The sequence below is a fragment of the Myotis nattereri genome (assembly GCF_964212035.1).
Source record: "Myotis nattereri genome assembly, chromosome: 14".
In the NCBI taxonomy this organism is placed as follows: Eukaryota; Metazoa; Chordata; class Mammalia; order Chiroptera; family Vespertilionidae; genus Myotis; species Myotis nattereri.
In genome coordinates, this window is record NC_138089.1 from 61512640 (window position 1) to 61527968 (window position 15329).

General features: G+C 57.0%; 1 protein-coding gene across 8 annotated transcripts in view; it reads left to right on the forward strand.

Moving 5' to 3' along the window:
- Window positions 1–15329, forward strand: part of KIF9 (kinesin family member 9) — a 35841-nt gene that overhangs the window by 4049 nt on the left and 16463 nt on the right. For all 8 annotated transcript variants that reach the window (XM_081106342.1, XM_081106339.1, XM_081106341.1 and 5 more), the window contains 8 exons: window positions 488–653; window positions 2995–3101; window positions 5499–5723; window positions 8126–8209; window positions 8317–8409; window positions 9843–9990; window positions 11051–11115; window positions 13525–13602. In XM_081106342.1, the coding sequence (XP_080962468.1) occupies window positions 488–653; window positions 2995–3101; window positions 5499–5723; window positions 8126–8209; window positions 8317–8409; window positions 9843–9990; window positions 11051–11115; window positions 13525–13602 (966 nt within the window). The remainder of the gene's footprint in view (window positions 1–487; window positions 654–2994; window positions 3102–5498; window positions 5724–8125; window positions 8210–8316; window positions 8410–9842; window positions 9991–11050; window positions 11116–13524; window positions 13603–15329) is intronic.

The following is a 15329-nucleotide window of genomic DNA, read 5'->3' on the forward strand; positions in this document are numbered from 1 at the left end:
GCTCAGCGGGTAGAGCGTGGGCCTGTGGACTGAAGGGTCCCGGGTTCGATTCCGGTCAAGGGCACAGGCCCGGGTTTCGGGCTCGATCCCCAGTAGGGGGTGTGCAGGAGGCAGCCGATCCGTGATTCTCTCTCATCATTGATGTTTCTATCTCTCTCCCCCTCTCCCTTCCTCTCTGAAATCAATAAAAATACTTTTTTAAATAATAATAGAGGTCCCCCTGTGCTAAAGCAGGTTAGTAAGAACATGGTACATGCGCTTGACCCCGTATCAGAGGTGGGGCCATGACATCCCCCTGTGAACCGGGAGAGATGGGTCCGCACTTCCCCTCCCTCCCGCCCTAGGAAGTCACCCAGACATGAGCCTGCCCGGAGCCCCTGTCCTTCCCAAGGGTCACCTCCTCTTCGTTTCCAGATCAGGCCTCGGCTGTCGGTGACTTTTTTACGCCAATTTACAGCAATTTCCTCCCTGTCTCCTCTCTTCCTAGACCATCGATATTCACTTAAAAAAAGATGCTCGGAGAGGAGTTGTCAATAACCAGCAGACAGACTGGTCCTTCAAGCTGGACGGAGTTCTCCACGACGCCTCCCAGGACCTGGTCTACGAGACCGTGGCCAAGGACGTGGTTTCGCAGGCCCTCGACGGCTACAACGGTAACTGGGCGCGTTAGCTGTTTGACTTGCGGGACAGAGCCCTGTGGGGCCCTTCGAGGAGGGGCACGTGTTTCACGGCGAATAAAATACGTCCTCGTCTGCGGCCTTCGGTTTGCTGCTTTGTCTGTCTCCACGTTCTCGCCCTTGGCTTGGTGACACGCGGGCCTGGCTTGGCCCAAGCCCGGACCCTGCCTGCCTTCCAGGACCGACGCGGCTCTGGGTCGCGTGGGGCTTCACCTTCTGTGCTGCCCTGTGTCGAATTCCTCACAGACTAGCTTTGAAGACAGTGCCCTCGTGATGCGTTTGATGGCGCGCAAACGCTGTCCTCTGAGCTACCTGCTGGGTGTTGTTCCATTCCTTCGATCAGCACAGTCGACTGTTGACGCTCTTGTATTGGACTGTGTGTGAATATCGCGCTAAAAACACGAGTAACGTTTGATTTCTTAACCAATTAAAAGCAGCTGCATCAGGAAATTTTTACAAACTTGCTCAGTGCAAGATTGTTTTGAAATCTTTTTTTCTTTCCCCTTTTAAAGATTTAAAAATCCTTAGCATATGTCACAGTTGGTAGGCTTTGCTCACTTGGTGGCTGCTGACTAGAATGTTCCGTGTTTGCAACGTTCGGGTCTGTGGAAAGCCCCGCGCCCTGGCTGAGTGGCTCGGTGGGTTAGAGCGTCATTCCGGTCCAGGACACAGGCCAAGGTGCGGGTCCATCCCGGTCAGGGCACATCCAAGGAGCGGCCAACGAGTGTGTCAGTCAGTGGAATGGCAACTTGATGTTTCTCTCTCCCTTCCCTTCGCTCTAAAATCAATACGTAAAGATGAACATTTTTAAGAAGGCCCTTGAGCGGAGATGCTCAGGCACTGTAAACACTCCCTGTGGCCACGGCGGGGGTCCTCACTGACCGCGGGGTGTGGCCCTGAGGCGGTAGAGACAGGAAGTCAGGCCCGGGTGCTGTGGGACCACAAGTGGGTCCTGAGTCCCAGCCCACGTGACTCCTTCCTGCTCGTTTGCGTGGGGTCAGTAGACACTCCGTCTGGGTTCCAAGGCACATTCTGGATTGAGGTGGTTGGTAAAAATCTGTCCATCCCAGACATGGAGCATCCGTTCGGCAAAGCAGGCTCTGGTTTCCATGGCACCGCCTTGCCTGGTGGATCTGCAGTGTAAACCCCAGGAGCAGCCTTGGGGACGGGGTCTGGCACCAGCCGCCCAGGAGGAAGAGCAGGTGGGAGCCTGAGCCCGGGGCCCCCGTGGAGCCTGGGGCGACCTGGCCTGAAGGACGTGAGAGGTGCAGGTGGACGTCGTCCCCGAGGGCAGGGGCTCCCGGGCAGGACCTGGCCGGGGTGTCTGCTTCCGGAAGTGGAAGGGGCCTCCTGGCAGCCCCGTCCAGTGCTGTGGGAACCTGCAATCTACACAGAATTCTCACCGTTGGCGGGAAATGCCTTTTCCAACCCATCTCTTCCTGGGCATTTCAGCGCCCTTGCCTCCTGCCGGCCAGCCCCTCAGGGAGCCTAGCCCTGAGCCCCTGGCAGCGCAGGGCCTTGCTGAAGGAGGGCTGGAGTTCTGCCCTGGCCGGTGCGGACTGAAGGGTCCCGGGTTCGATTCTGGTCAAGGACACAGGCCTGGGTTGCGGGCACAATCTCCAGTGTGGGGCGTGCAGGAGGCAGCTGATCAATGATTCTCTGTCATCATTGATGTTTCTATCTCTCTCTCCCTCTCCCTTCCTCTCTGAAATCAATAAGAATATATTTAAAAGTCTATAATAATGAAAGCATAATATGCTAATTAGACTGGACAGCCTAATGTCGAATGACCTTCCAGACATCCTTCCGAATGACCTTCCGGACGAAGCCGTGGTTGCACGAATTTCGTGCATCGGGCCTCTAGTAAAAATAAAAATAAAAAATCAGTAGAAAAATCGGGTGAGGATTAACCAAAAAAAAAAAAAAGAAGGGCTGGAGTTCAATCCTTTTCAGCTCTCCTCCTCTTCCCGGGAAAATCCACAGCCGCTCTGCTCCCTGGGACCCCGCCCCCTCCTCCCCGAAGCCCTGGGTCAGGTCTCTTGCTGGAGGGAAGGGCAGAGCACCTGGTGGACCTCGGATTCAGAGCAGCTGCCTGTGTTTTGAGCATTTATGTCCCCATTTCCCTGCCCACCCACCCTCCATGGCAGGAAATCCCGGTCTCTGCGTCTCTGCGGAGGCGCCCGATGGCCACCTCCAGGCCGGGTCCTGGCTGGCCCTGGGCACGCGGGGGCGGGGGGTAGGGTTGGGGGAGGGGGAGAGCTATCCTCGGAGCTGTTTCCCTGGAGGTCACCGAGTCATCCTTTTGAAATGTTGGCAGGCACCATCATGTGTTATGGGCAGACAGGCGCTGGCAAGACTTACACCATGACGGGGACCACGGAGAACTACCAGCACCGAGGGATCCTGCCCCGGGCCCTGCAACAGGTAGTGGGGGGGTGGGGGGGCGGCACACAGGTCCCTGCTCTGCCACAGGCGCTGCCAGCCCCAGGCCAGCTGCTGGAGACGCTGGGGCGACAGGATGCACGGGGGGAGGGGTGTCCGTGAGTCAGAGGCCTCAGGAAACCAGGAGTCCGGGTTTTGGACCCTGGCCCACGCCCAGGCTGTCTGTTTCCTCGTTTGTAAAAGGGGGAGTGGGCCTTGCCGACTGGCTCCTGGCTGCTGCGCTGGTCTGTGGCCTGTGATTGAGGACCTGAGGCCCAAATCGCGGTCCTTCCTGCCTTGAATGAGGGGCTAGGGGCCCTGCAGAGCTTCCACCACCCCAGCCCCGCCCTCCCCCCACAAGCGCCAAGAGAGGGAGTGGAGCTGGCCCGGCTCTGAGGTCTGAGTCTGCCCCCCCGCCCTGGGGTCTGGGAAGTGGGGAGCGAGATGGAAGGCGGGTTTGAGGACCCTCTGGAGATAGGAGGCAGAGGGCCCCCCCAGGGCATCCTGAGCTAGGTACATCCCTGTCCTGGAAGAGGGGCAGGTCCCCCTCGGACGTCAGCCATCATGCTCTGCGCTTTGAGGCAACGCCTTGATGACCCGCTGTCAGAGCCTCAGGGTCTCGGGATCTTCTTAGACGCCAGTAGTGCAGCCAGTGTTGTCCAATAGAAATATAGTGTGAGTCACACGTACAGTTAAAAACATATATATACACACACACACATTTTACTTATTTCAGAGAGGAAGACAGAGGGAGAGAGAGAGAGAAACATCAATGATGAGAGAGAATCATGGGTTGGCTGCCTCCTGCACGCCCCGCGCTGGGGATCGAGCCTGCAACCCAGGCCTGTGCCCTTGAGTCCACAGGCTGATGCTCTGCCCACTGAGCCAAACCGGCCAGGCCACATGTGCAATTTTGAGTTTTCCAGAATCACACTTCAAAAAGTAACACATGTGAAATTAACTTTTCATAATTTATGTCATTTAACCCAGTATATCCAAAGTATCATTTCTACATGTAATCAATGTGAAACGTCTTGAGACATTTTACATTCTTTTTCTCATATTAAGTTTTTGAAACCTGGTGTTTATTTCAATTTAGACACTAAATATTCTTCAGAAATACTTGTCTGTATGTAGAGGTCATAAAATTCACAGCTGAGAAATAGATTTATAAACCCAAGTTGTTCCGAATATACTTACAGGTTTACTGGTAACTGAATTGAGCCTTGGTTTTGTTTTGGGGTTGTTTTTTGTTTTGGTTTTTAAAAATATATATATTTTATTGATTTTTTACAGAGAGGAAGGGAGAGAGATAGAGAGTTAGAAACATCGATCAGCTGCCTCCTGCACACTCCCTACTGAGGATGTGCTGGCAACCAAGGTACATGCCCCTGACCGGAATCGAACCTGGGACCCTTCAGTCCGCAGGCCGACGCTCTATCCACTGGGCCACACCGGTCCGGGCAAGCCTCGCTTTTCAAACGTCCATTTCAGTTCACTGAGATCACATGCGGGTGACAGTGAGTTCCCTCGCTGTCTCTGGCCACACGTGGCGGGTCGGCTGCACCCGTGGCGCGTGGCTCGTGGCTCCCCTGGCGGACGGCACAGGGCGAGGCCCTAGCGCCAGGGCGGGCCTCCAGGCTCATCTCGCCGGCTCCCGTCTGACACGTAGGAAACAAAAGCCCAGAGGGCGACGCCCGTCCAAAGGCACCGGCTGCCCAGCGCCGAGAAGGCCGAGTCTGGCTTCGCTCCTTCCCTTACGAGCTGAGTGACGAATCCTTTATTGCGAGGAGCTGACCGCGGACGGGTGTCGCCCGGCCCTACGTCAGTCACGGGGTTACGGGGCGGGAATGAAACCACGGGGTGAAAGAGGCTCATGCCTGGTGAGCTGAGCCCCGTCAACTCGAGACCTCCACCCAGAGCCCTCCCTGTTCATCACGCCTCTACTCCTGGGCCTGAACGAGGATTAGCCGCTCTGTAAGTCAGGCCTCAGAAGCCCCGGTGACGGTGCCGGCCGGGGCAGCTCAGCGGCTGGGCACCGGACCAGGAACCAAGAGGCCACCAGCTCAATCCCCGGGCAGGGCACATGGCCGGGTTGCGGGCTGATCCCCTGGGGAGCGGGCAGGAGGCAGCCGGTCAATGATGTTTATCTCTCTGTCCCTCTCCCTTCCCCTCTCTAAAAATAAATCAATTAAAAATATATTAAAACGAGGTGATAGTAGATATCACCCAGTGGACTATGATTATAGTCATTGTTGCTGATGGTCGTCACACCAACTAGACCGTAAGTCCTTTTAGGAGAAGGGTTTCTGGTCGCACGTCTGGATGCCCCCCGAGGCCCGCCCTCCCATGGCACGGGCTGCCCCTGCAGAGGTCCGACCGCTGTCCAACCTCCCCCAGGTTTTCCGGATGATCGAGGAACGCCCCACGCACGCCATCACGGTGCGCGTCTCCTACCTGGAGATCTACAACGAGAGCCTGTTCGACCTCCTGTCCACGCTGCCCTACGTGGGGCCCTCGGCCACGCCCGTGGCCGTCGTGGAAAACCCGCACGGGGTCTTCATCAAGGGCCTGTCGGTCCACCTCGCGAGTCAGGAGGAGGACGCCTTCAGCCTCCTCTTTGAGGTGAGAGATTTCTTTCTTCCTCCCTCCTTCCCTTTCTTCCTTTCTCTTATTTTCTCCCTCACCCCCTTCTTAGTTTTTTACTTTGATAATCAGGATGAAAATTAAAATATACTCATTTAGCAATTTCAGCTCCTACTGAAACGTAGGAAGAGCTCTGGCCGTAGGGCTCGGTGGTGCGAGTGTTGGCCCCGCGCACTGAAGGGCCATGGGTTTGATTCCTGGTCAAGGGCACCTACCTGGGTTGTGGGTTCAATTAAAAAGAAATATATATATATATATAAATGGCCCTGGCCTGTGTGGCCCAGTGGAGAGAGCGTCGGCTCGCGGGCTGAAGGGTCAAAGGCATGTACCTCGGTTGCGGGCTCAATCCCTGTGTGGGAGGCGATCAATCGATGTTTCTCTCTCTCTGTGTCTCTCCTGCTCCACTCTCTCTCAAAAATGAGAATATATACATATACACACACATATATGAATAAAAAATTTACTTATTTGTTTTCTACATGTGGCAACAATAATGTATATTTTGGCTTATTTCCTTCTAGTCTTTTTTTCCTGGGCAGTTTCTTCTTTATGTAGATGAAATTGTCGTGTCGTCCCCCCTCCCCCCCCCCCCCCGTTAACATTAAATCATGGGCATTTGTGGTATAGAAAAAAATAAGCATTAATGTCCTTAGTACCTTTTACAAATCAATTAAAAAATTCCATAGTGTATGCTGTTCTTTTAAGAGTCATGTTGGCTGGAACTCACACATTGCTGGTGACGTGTAAAATGGTGAAGCCCTTTTATCCAGACGAACTAGCAGTTCCACTCCTAGAAATCTGTCCCCCAAAACAAAAGTGTTCACACACAGAGGCTTTACGCAAGTGTTCCTGGCAGTGTTGTCTGTGACAGCCGAAGACTGGGAATAACCAAGTGTCTGTCAACGGTGATGAGTAAACAAGTGTTACGTCCATACAATGGAAAAGCATTTAGCGATGGCGAATCTCAAACAAAACAAGGCCGGGTGAGCCCGGCCGGGTGGCTCAGTGGTTGAGCATCCACCCATGAATCACAGCTCAGGGCACAGGCTCGACCCCCCAGTAGGGCATGGAGGAGGCAGCCAATCAGTGATTCACTTTCACTCTCAGCATTGATGTTTCTACTTCTCTCTCCCTCTCCTTTTCTCTCTGAAATCAATAAAAAATAATAAAAGCACCAACTATTGTTTCCTCCCCCCCATTTTTAAAAAATATATTTTTTTGCCCTGACCGGTTTGGCTCAGTGGATAGAGAGTCGGCCTGTGGACTCAAGGATCCCGGGTTCAATTCCGGTCAAGGGCATGTGCCTTGGTTGCGGGCACATCCCGGTGGGGAGTGTGCAGGAGGCAGCTGATCGATGTTTCTCTCTCATCGGTGTTTCTGGTTCTCTATCCCTCTCCCTTCCTCTTGTAAAAAAATCAATAAAATATATTTTAAAAAATATATATATATATTTTAATTGATTTCAGAGAGGAAGGGAGAGGGAGAGAGAAATAGAAACATCAGTGATGAGAGAGAATCATAGATTGACTGCCTCCTGCACACCCTGCACTGGGGATCGAGCCCACAACCTGAGCATGCGCCCTGATCGGGAATCGAACCGTGACCTCCTGGTTCATAGGTTGTCGCTCAACCACTGAGCCACGCTGGCTGGGATCCCCCCACATTTTTAATAGCAGTACATGTTCCCTGTCAAAAAAATAAGATGGAAGCACAAACCTGTAGAAGAAGAAAAATGACCTATCAGCCCCCAGCCAAGAAGTGACTGTTACGAACATCTTGGTGGCAGCACCTGTATGTTCTTCCTCCCACCGTGCCTTTGCCTGCCTTAGCCTGTGGCCTCACAGAACGTTGTCCTCCATCCTGGTCGTGTGCGTTTCCCCTTGACTGACGTGCTGATGCCAAACCATCCTCGCATCCCAGGGGTAAATGCCACGTGGTCGTGGCGTATGATCCTTGTAACGTGGTGTCCAAGTCAGTGTGCTCTGACTTTGGCCTCTGCTTCTCTCTGTTACTAAAAACTCTTTGCCGGTATTGTCCACCTGCGCAGCACTTCCCTGTACAGACAGACCATTCCCTACACGTTGGATACGAAGGCCGATTGCGATTCGATATTTGTGAACATTTCGAAGACATGTCAAACTCCCTGCCACTTTGCTTTTTGGAAAGCTGTGCAAGTCCATTTACCCCCAGCAGCGGATCTAAGTATAGATCTGGACTCTGACTTGTCTCCCGTCGACTGGCTCATAAATGCGATCTGCCGGAAGGCCCGCTGCCTGCCGTGAGGAGCACTCACTGTGCAGCTGTCGGTGTCGTTCCAACGACTCAAGTGCCTGGTTATTTACATTTTTCGAAATATCATCCACGTTTCCCCTCCTCTTCAGGGAGAAACCAACCGGATCATCGGCTCCCACACGATGAACAAGAACTCGTCCAGGTCCCACTGCATCTTCACCATCTACGTGGAGGTGAGTGCGAGCCCTTCGCACGCCCGGGCACCGAGGTCCGCGCCCTGGGCCTCAGCCAGCAGGTCTCCCCGGGAAGCCTCAGTCTCATCTGTTTGCATGTTTCACAGGCCCGTTCACGGACCTTATCGGATGAAAAGTACATCACTTCCAAAATTAACTTGGTGGATCTAGCAGGCTCGGAACGGCTGGGCAAGTCTGGGGTAAGTGGGTTCCTTCTCAACAAGCCACGGCCTTGTGTCCGGCACAGTGGCCCGAGCATAGCGGGGGGCGGGGAGGGGGGGCGGGGGGCGGGGGGCCGTGCCTCATGGGGGTGCCCCTCGTGGTGAGCACAGTCCCGAAGGAGACACAGTAGAGCAGTGGTTGCCAACCAGTGGTGGTCCCTGAGGCCCGAGAGGTTGTCGACCTGGTCCGTGAGGTCTGAGAGGTTGGCGACGGCTGCAGTAGAGCAGGTGGGCTCGACCCTGCGGAGCTGGAGGGACAGAGGCAGTTCCTCCCCGACACGCTTTTGTAAAGTTGAAATGAGATCATAGCCTCTAAGTTCTTTTTTTTTAATATATTTTTATTGATTTCAGAGAGGAAGGGAGAGGGAGATAGAGATAGAAAGATCAATGATGCGAGAGAATCATTGATTGGCTGCCTCCTGCATGTCCCCCATTGGGGATCGAGCCTGCAACCTGGGCATGTGCCCTGGACCAGAATCAAACCCGGGACCTTCAGTCCGCAGGCCGACGCTCTATCCACTGAGCCACACCGGCCAGGGAGTAGCCTCTAAATTCTTAACAAGGAGCCTGGCTCTCAGCAAGCGATTAGCTTTTCTCGGTGTGAGTGTGAGTGTGAGTGTGAGTGCTCACAGGAGTGTTTGCATGAGTGTTTCATCTGAAATATTTATATGAATGTGAGTATTGGCATACGCATTCACAAGAGCACACAGCTGCAACTAATATAAAATACCGAATGTCAACCGTGATTGACAAGTAAAAAAAAAAGCTGCTTACCCTGAGGGTCGTAGGATCTGGTCTCCATTCCAGCTCTGTGGTAAGGGAGACTCGGGCTTCGACCCTCTCCGACGGTGGCCTGGGCAATAAGCACTCCCCTGCCCAACACTTAGCACAGTGGCCAGCTAGCCAGGCAGTGTGTATTAAAGTCTTTTTCACTCGTGTATATGAAGGAGTATTGTGGTTAGCTGGTTAAAATTCTAATTTGAAACATTGTAAATTAACATATGCAACTTTAAAATGTCCAAGTGGAAAAATACATGAAAAAAAAAGTTAACATCAAAAGAAAGCCTTCGCCAGTGTACTGGGATGAGCATTCTCTGTGCGTTCGTGTGAGTGATCCTATTTGTGTAAAGACTCGCAGGATTATCTGCTCCAGCGACTGCACAAATACCCACACGTACACGCAGCTGGTGTGGCTTTTCAGTGAGTTCTTACATGAGTGTCCACATGGTGATCGCGTTCGCAAGCACCACGGGTGCTGGTATGAGGGGTCCGCCGCGTGTGGGCGACATCGGGCCCAGATGGAGCACAGCCCCTGACCCTGACGGAGGGGAGGCTCTACGGGCCAGGCCTGCTGTGCTCCCGGTGGGGCCGCCTCTCCCTGGGTCTGAAGCGGAACCGACTCTGGTTTGCAGTCCGAGGGCCGAGTCCTGAAGGAAGCCACCTACATCAACAAGTCGCTGTCCTTCCTGGAGCAGGCCATCATCGCCCTCGGGGACCAGAAGCGGGACCACATCCCCTTCCGGCAGTGCAAGCTCACCCACGCCCTCAAGGACTCACTAGGTGAGGGCCCTCCGGTGCGGGGGTAGGGGGAGGGAGAGGGAGAAGAAAGATCAGGGATGAGAGAGAATCGTGGATCGGCTGCCTCCTGCACGCCCCCCACTGGGGGTGGAGCCTGCAACCTGGGCTTGGGCCCTGACCAGGAATCGAACCTGGGACCCTTCAGTCCCCAGGCTGACGCTCTGTCCTCTGAGCCACACCGGCCAGGGCTGGCCGATCTGCTGCTGTGATCATGGAATGGCCCCTTCCCGGTGGCATGCGCCTCGTGCAGCCTTTTCACAGAACCATGCCCAGTGCCTCTCCCTTCACCTGCAGCACCTAACGCTGTTCACTCCCGGAAGCCGGCCTAAGCTCTGGCCTCTCCTGGGAACAGCTCCTCATACCGCTCACCCCTAAACCCGCTGGCAGAGCCTTCGCCACCGCCAAGGCCCAGTGCGGCCTCGCCCAGAACGTCCTTCCTTCCCCCACAGACTCCCCGACGGGGGTGAGGGCGGTGTCTTGTCAGCCCTGTGTCCCCAGGTTTTGTGTTGGGCCTAATGACAGTCATTGGTGTCTGGTTATTTTATATATATATTTTATTGATTTCAGAGAGGAAGGGAGAAGGAGAGATAGAGATAGAAACATCAATGATGAGAGAGAACCATCAATTGGCTGCCTCCTGCATGCCCCCCACTGGGGCCTGAACCCACAACCCCGGGCATGTGCCCTTGACTGGAATCAAACCTGGGACCCTTCAGTCCCTGGGCTGACGCTCTATCCACTGAGCCACACCAGCCAGGGCGGTGTCTGGTGATTAACTGAGTGCGACTATGAGCCAAACCTGCCCCTGCCCCTCCCGGCCTCACGCCATCTCCCGCTGCTGGTTCCCACCCTCGTGACCTCATCTACACCTGATTACCTCCTCAAAGCCCCACCTCCAGACACCACCACCTGGGGAGCTAGGACTCTCACATGGGATGTGGAGGGCACACACGCATTCTGTTCATAACCGGCCCCCCAGCCTCAAAGGAATCCCGGCAGCAAACCCGCACGTTCACGGGCTTGCATGTCCCACCTCCCGCAGGGGGAAACTGCAACATGGTCCTGGTGACGAACATCTACGGAGAAGCCGCCCAGCTGGACGAGACGGTGCGTGTGCGGCCGGTGCGCCCGTGGGATCCCGCCTCGTGGCTGCAGGGCTGGGGCGGCTGACCCGGCTGGCGCAGCCGGCACGCAGGCCATACGCATTGCCAGGAGTGGAGGCACCCGGGGGGAGTCTGAGCCAAAATTGCTGAGAGGGGTCCGGCCAGGATCCAAATACCGAGGACCAAGGGGCAGAAGCTCTGGGAGGCAGGCTGGGCAGGGGGCCTGTGCCAGGAGAGGAGGCTGAGGGCAAAGGCCACGCTCGCTGGGGCTGCCCCTGGAGCTGGGCTGAGGAGGGCGGATGCCGCGTTCTCACGGTCGTACATGTGAAAAACCTCGAAGGAACCCGGGTTCCAGGCGTGCTTACTCGGCTGGTACGAACTGACGGGTGTCAGACGTCTGCCGTGTGCAAAGCGGTGGCGGTGGGAGGGGAGCAGCTCGGTAGGGAGGAGCCACACATGGCCCGATGGGGGGTCCCCAGAGGGAGGCGTCTTCCTGGAGCTGGGGTGAGGAAGGCGGGCGCTGCGTGGGCTTGGTGGCAGGGAACGCCGGTGTTCCTGGCAGAGGGTTGGTGGCCCTGCCTGGGAGGCTCAAGAAGGAGAGGAGGGAGGAGCTGCAGGGCCTGGCTGAGGCCGCGGCTGGGCCCAGGGGCCGGGGTGTCTGGGCTTTGAGTAGGAACGGGCTGCGGCTAGAGTTGTCACTCAGGGAGATCCACCCCGCAGGGTCCCAGGCGACCGGGGAGGGAGAAGGGTGGGAGAGCCAGAGGCCATGGAGGCCGAGCCCACCCCCTGGGTGCCAGCCTCCCCCCCCCCCCCCCCCCCCGCCTTCCTCAGAAGCTTTGGAAAGCTCCCCTTAGACCAGCGGTCGCGACCCCTTTGGCGGTCGAATAACCCTTTCACAGGGGTCGCCTAAGACCATCCTGCACATCAGATATTTACATGACGATTCATAACAGCAGCCACATGACAGTGATGAAGTAGCAACGAAAATGATTCTATGGTTGGGTCACATGAGGAACTGTATGTAAAGGGCCAGGAGGCTGAGAACCGCGCCCTGGACTTTTCACTTTTTAAAAAAATACTGATTTCAGGGAGGAAGGGAGAAGGAGAGAGAGAGAAACATCAGTGATGAGAGAGAATCATGGACCGGCCGCCTCTTGCACGCCCCGCACTAGGGATGGAGCCTGTAAACCGGGCCTGTGCCCGGACCGGGAATCGAACCAATGACCTCCTGGTTCATAGGTTGACGCTCAACCAGTGAGCCACACCGGCCGGGCTAGACATGTCGCTTTTAAAATGTGGATGTTTAGGGCACTTCAGCCCTCGGATAACCCTCGTCGGTCCTGTCCCGGGACACCACAGAGCAGGACCCTCCGCGGGGCCTCCAGCTTCCTGCAGGAGGGGCTGACCGTCCGGCTTCCAGGGAGCCTCCTGCTAAGGGCCTGGACTCGGGAGGCGGGATGGGCGCTCCCTCTGACGCCAGGCGGCTTCTCCAGAGGCAGGCGTCAGGGCCTCCTGGTCTCCTGGCTGAACCCCAAGAGGAGCCCCATGAGGCCTCTGCCTCCCTATCCCCCCGAGACGGCCCCTGCCCAGGGAGTGGCTCTCCTGGCACCTGCTGCCCCCGAAGCTGTGCCCACGCCGCTGGAGATCTGTGCCCGGGGCCCGAGGAGCGGCCGAGGGGCCTCAGGCTTGGGGACGGCGCACTGGGGAGTGGCAGCTGGTGACTCCATTCCCCAAATGTTTACAACCGGAAGGCGGCTCCTGTCAAGGGCCGTGCTGCTCCAGCGCTGACATGCCGTGGGGGTGACCGCAGGGAGGGCGTGGGCCTGCCCGCCCCTCACGGAGCCGCTCAGCTGTGGGAATGGAGGCCCCGCCGAGGCTCCCTGTGGGCGGTGCTGCCCAGAGCGCGCTGCACGCCTCACCTCCGGTCTCCCCGGGACCCCGGGAGGCAGACGTCGCAGACCTGCCCGAGGTCTCACAGTGGGTCCGCGGCGGCCGGATTGCTGCCAAGAGGACCCCGTGGCCCTTCCCTGGGCCACCCCAGGTGACCTGCCCCCTCCCGTCTCTTCCCGGCCTCAGGGCTCCCAGTCGGCCTCCGTGAGGCTGGGTCTCAGGTGGCCCGGGCCCCACTGCTCCCCCCACCCCCGCAGGGAGCAGCCAGCTGCCTTGTGCCCGCCTGCGTGGTGGGCCGTGTCCGGCCGTGTCCCCAGCACCTGCGTGTGCGGCGGACGCGCGGCCTCTAACATCAGTGCCCCCGGCTGGCGGCCCCTCCGAGGGGCTCGGGCCAGACCCTCCTGAGGCCACTCCACGGTCTCTAAACGGGTTCGCCATCCTCGGGGAGCCCTTTCCTGTCTTGAAACATCTACCCTCATGAGGAATTGCCCCCAGTAGCGAGCTGAGCTCCGTCCCGTTTCAGCTGTCCTCGCTGCGGTTTGCGAGCAGGATGAAGCTGGTCACCACCGAGCCTGCCGTCAACGAGAAGTACGACGCGGAGGTACTGGGGGCCTGCGGGCAGCTCTCACCCGGGGGGCGGGGGTGCCCAGGTCACACAGGCCTGGCTTCCCTTCCGGCCTCAACCAGAGGTGTAATCCGGGCCAGTCCCTTCCTGTTCCAGGACCGGCCAGCCACAGGGTCCCCGGACACCCCCGTGGGGCTGCCGCCAGGGGAAAGGGCGAGGTCAGGGGCTTCAGGGCGCCGAGTGCCCGGGGCATCAGCAGGCAAGTCCCTGACTGACAGCTGCGAAGCCAGCTGGGCCATCCTCCCAACCTCACCGGGTGTGTCCCTGCGAACCTCCTCCCTCCCAGCCCAGCAAGCTGGGCTGACCAATCAGAGGGAACGCTCAGCATTCCCCTGAGTCGGGGAAATGCAAATTAAAACCCCAGACGAGCAAAAATTAGAATTTTTCTGACTGCAACTTGGTGGTGAGAGGTCCTGAGACAGGGACGCCGCTCTTTCCGGTCGGAGAATGGATCCGGCCGCACTGGAGAGCATCTTGGCAGCATCTCGTAAAGGGAAACACGTGCCGATCACCCGGCTGCGTTTACTGTGCTTACGGAATCCCAGTTACTGCGCACAGGGGCACATGCACGCCCTGAGCGCCTGCCAAACCCGCTACACTTTCTGGATTCTACATCCTGGCGGCAAACGCCAGGCCCTGTGGCTCGGGGGAGGGGGGAGGGCGGGGCGAGGAGGGAACAGTGCTTGGCGCTGACTCCTCAGCCTTGAGCGGGCACCAGGGCGATGCTGTGGGCTTGCTGGACCACAGGCCCCTGGACCGGCCCCATAGCTCCCGATGGCGTCGGCCTGGGATGGGCCCGAGGAGTCTCATTTCTAGGCGTTCCCCACTGCTGCTGCTGCTGCTCTGAGGCCTCACTTTGAGAACCGCTGGCCCAGTGGCTGGGAGCCCAGGCCCCTGCCCCGGGCTGCCCTGGCTCAGCAGCCTGCTCCCTGCATCAGCTGTGTGGCCTCAGCAAGATCGTCTTCTTCCTGAGCTTCAGCTGCTTTATTTGTGAAGCTGGGGAGGAACGGAAGCCACTCTCAGAGACGTGGCCCTGGTCGTGTGGCTCAGTGGACAGAGCGTCGGCCTGCGGACCAAAGGGTCCCGGGTTCGATTCCGGTCAAGGGCATGTGCCTTGGTTGCGGGCTCCTCTCTGGCTCAGGCCCTGGTCAAAGCACATGCAGGAGGCAACCAATCGATGTGTTTCTCTCTCATCGATGTTTCTCTCTGTCGTTCCCTCTCTATTCTATTCTCTCTAAAAGTCAATGAAAAATACCCTCAGGTGAGGATTAAAAGAAAAAGAAAAAAAAGATGCAAAGAATAACATGAGGCCTGACCGGCATGGCTCAGTGGTTGAGCATTGACCTCTGACCCAGGAGGTCATGGTTCGATTCCCAGCCGGGTTGTGGGCTCGACCCCCAGTGTGGGGTGTACAGGAAGCAGCCAATCAATGATTCTCTTTTGTCATTCATGTTTCTATCTCTTTATCCCCCTTTCTTCCTCTCTGAAATCAATTAAATACACACACACACACACACATCCTATATAATAAAAGCCTAGGTGGTGTCGCGCCCTTGCGTGACGCCCTCACGTGACATCATCACAAGATGGCAGGCAGGGGAGGGCACTTGGGGGCGACCTGGCTGGCAGGGGAGCGGTTAGGTGTCAATCAGGCCGGCAGGGGAGTGGTTAGGCGGCGGTCAGGCTGGCAGGCAGAAGCAGTT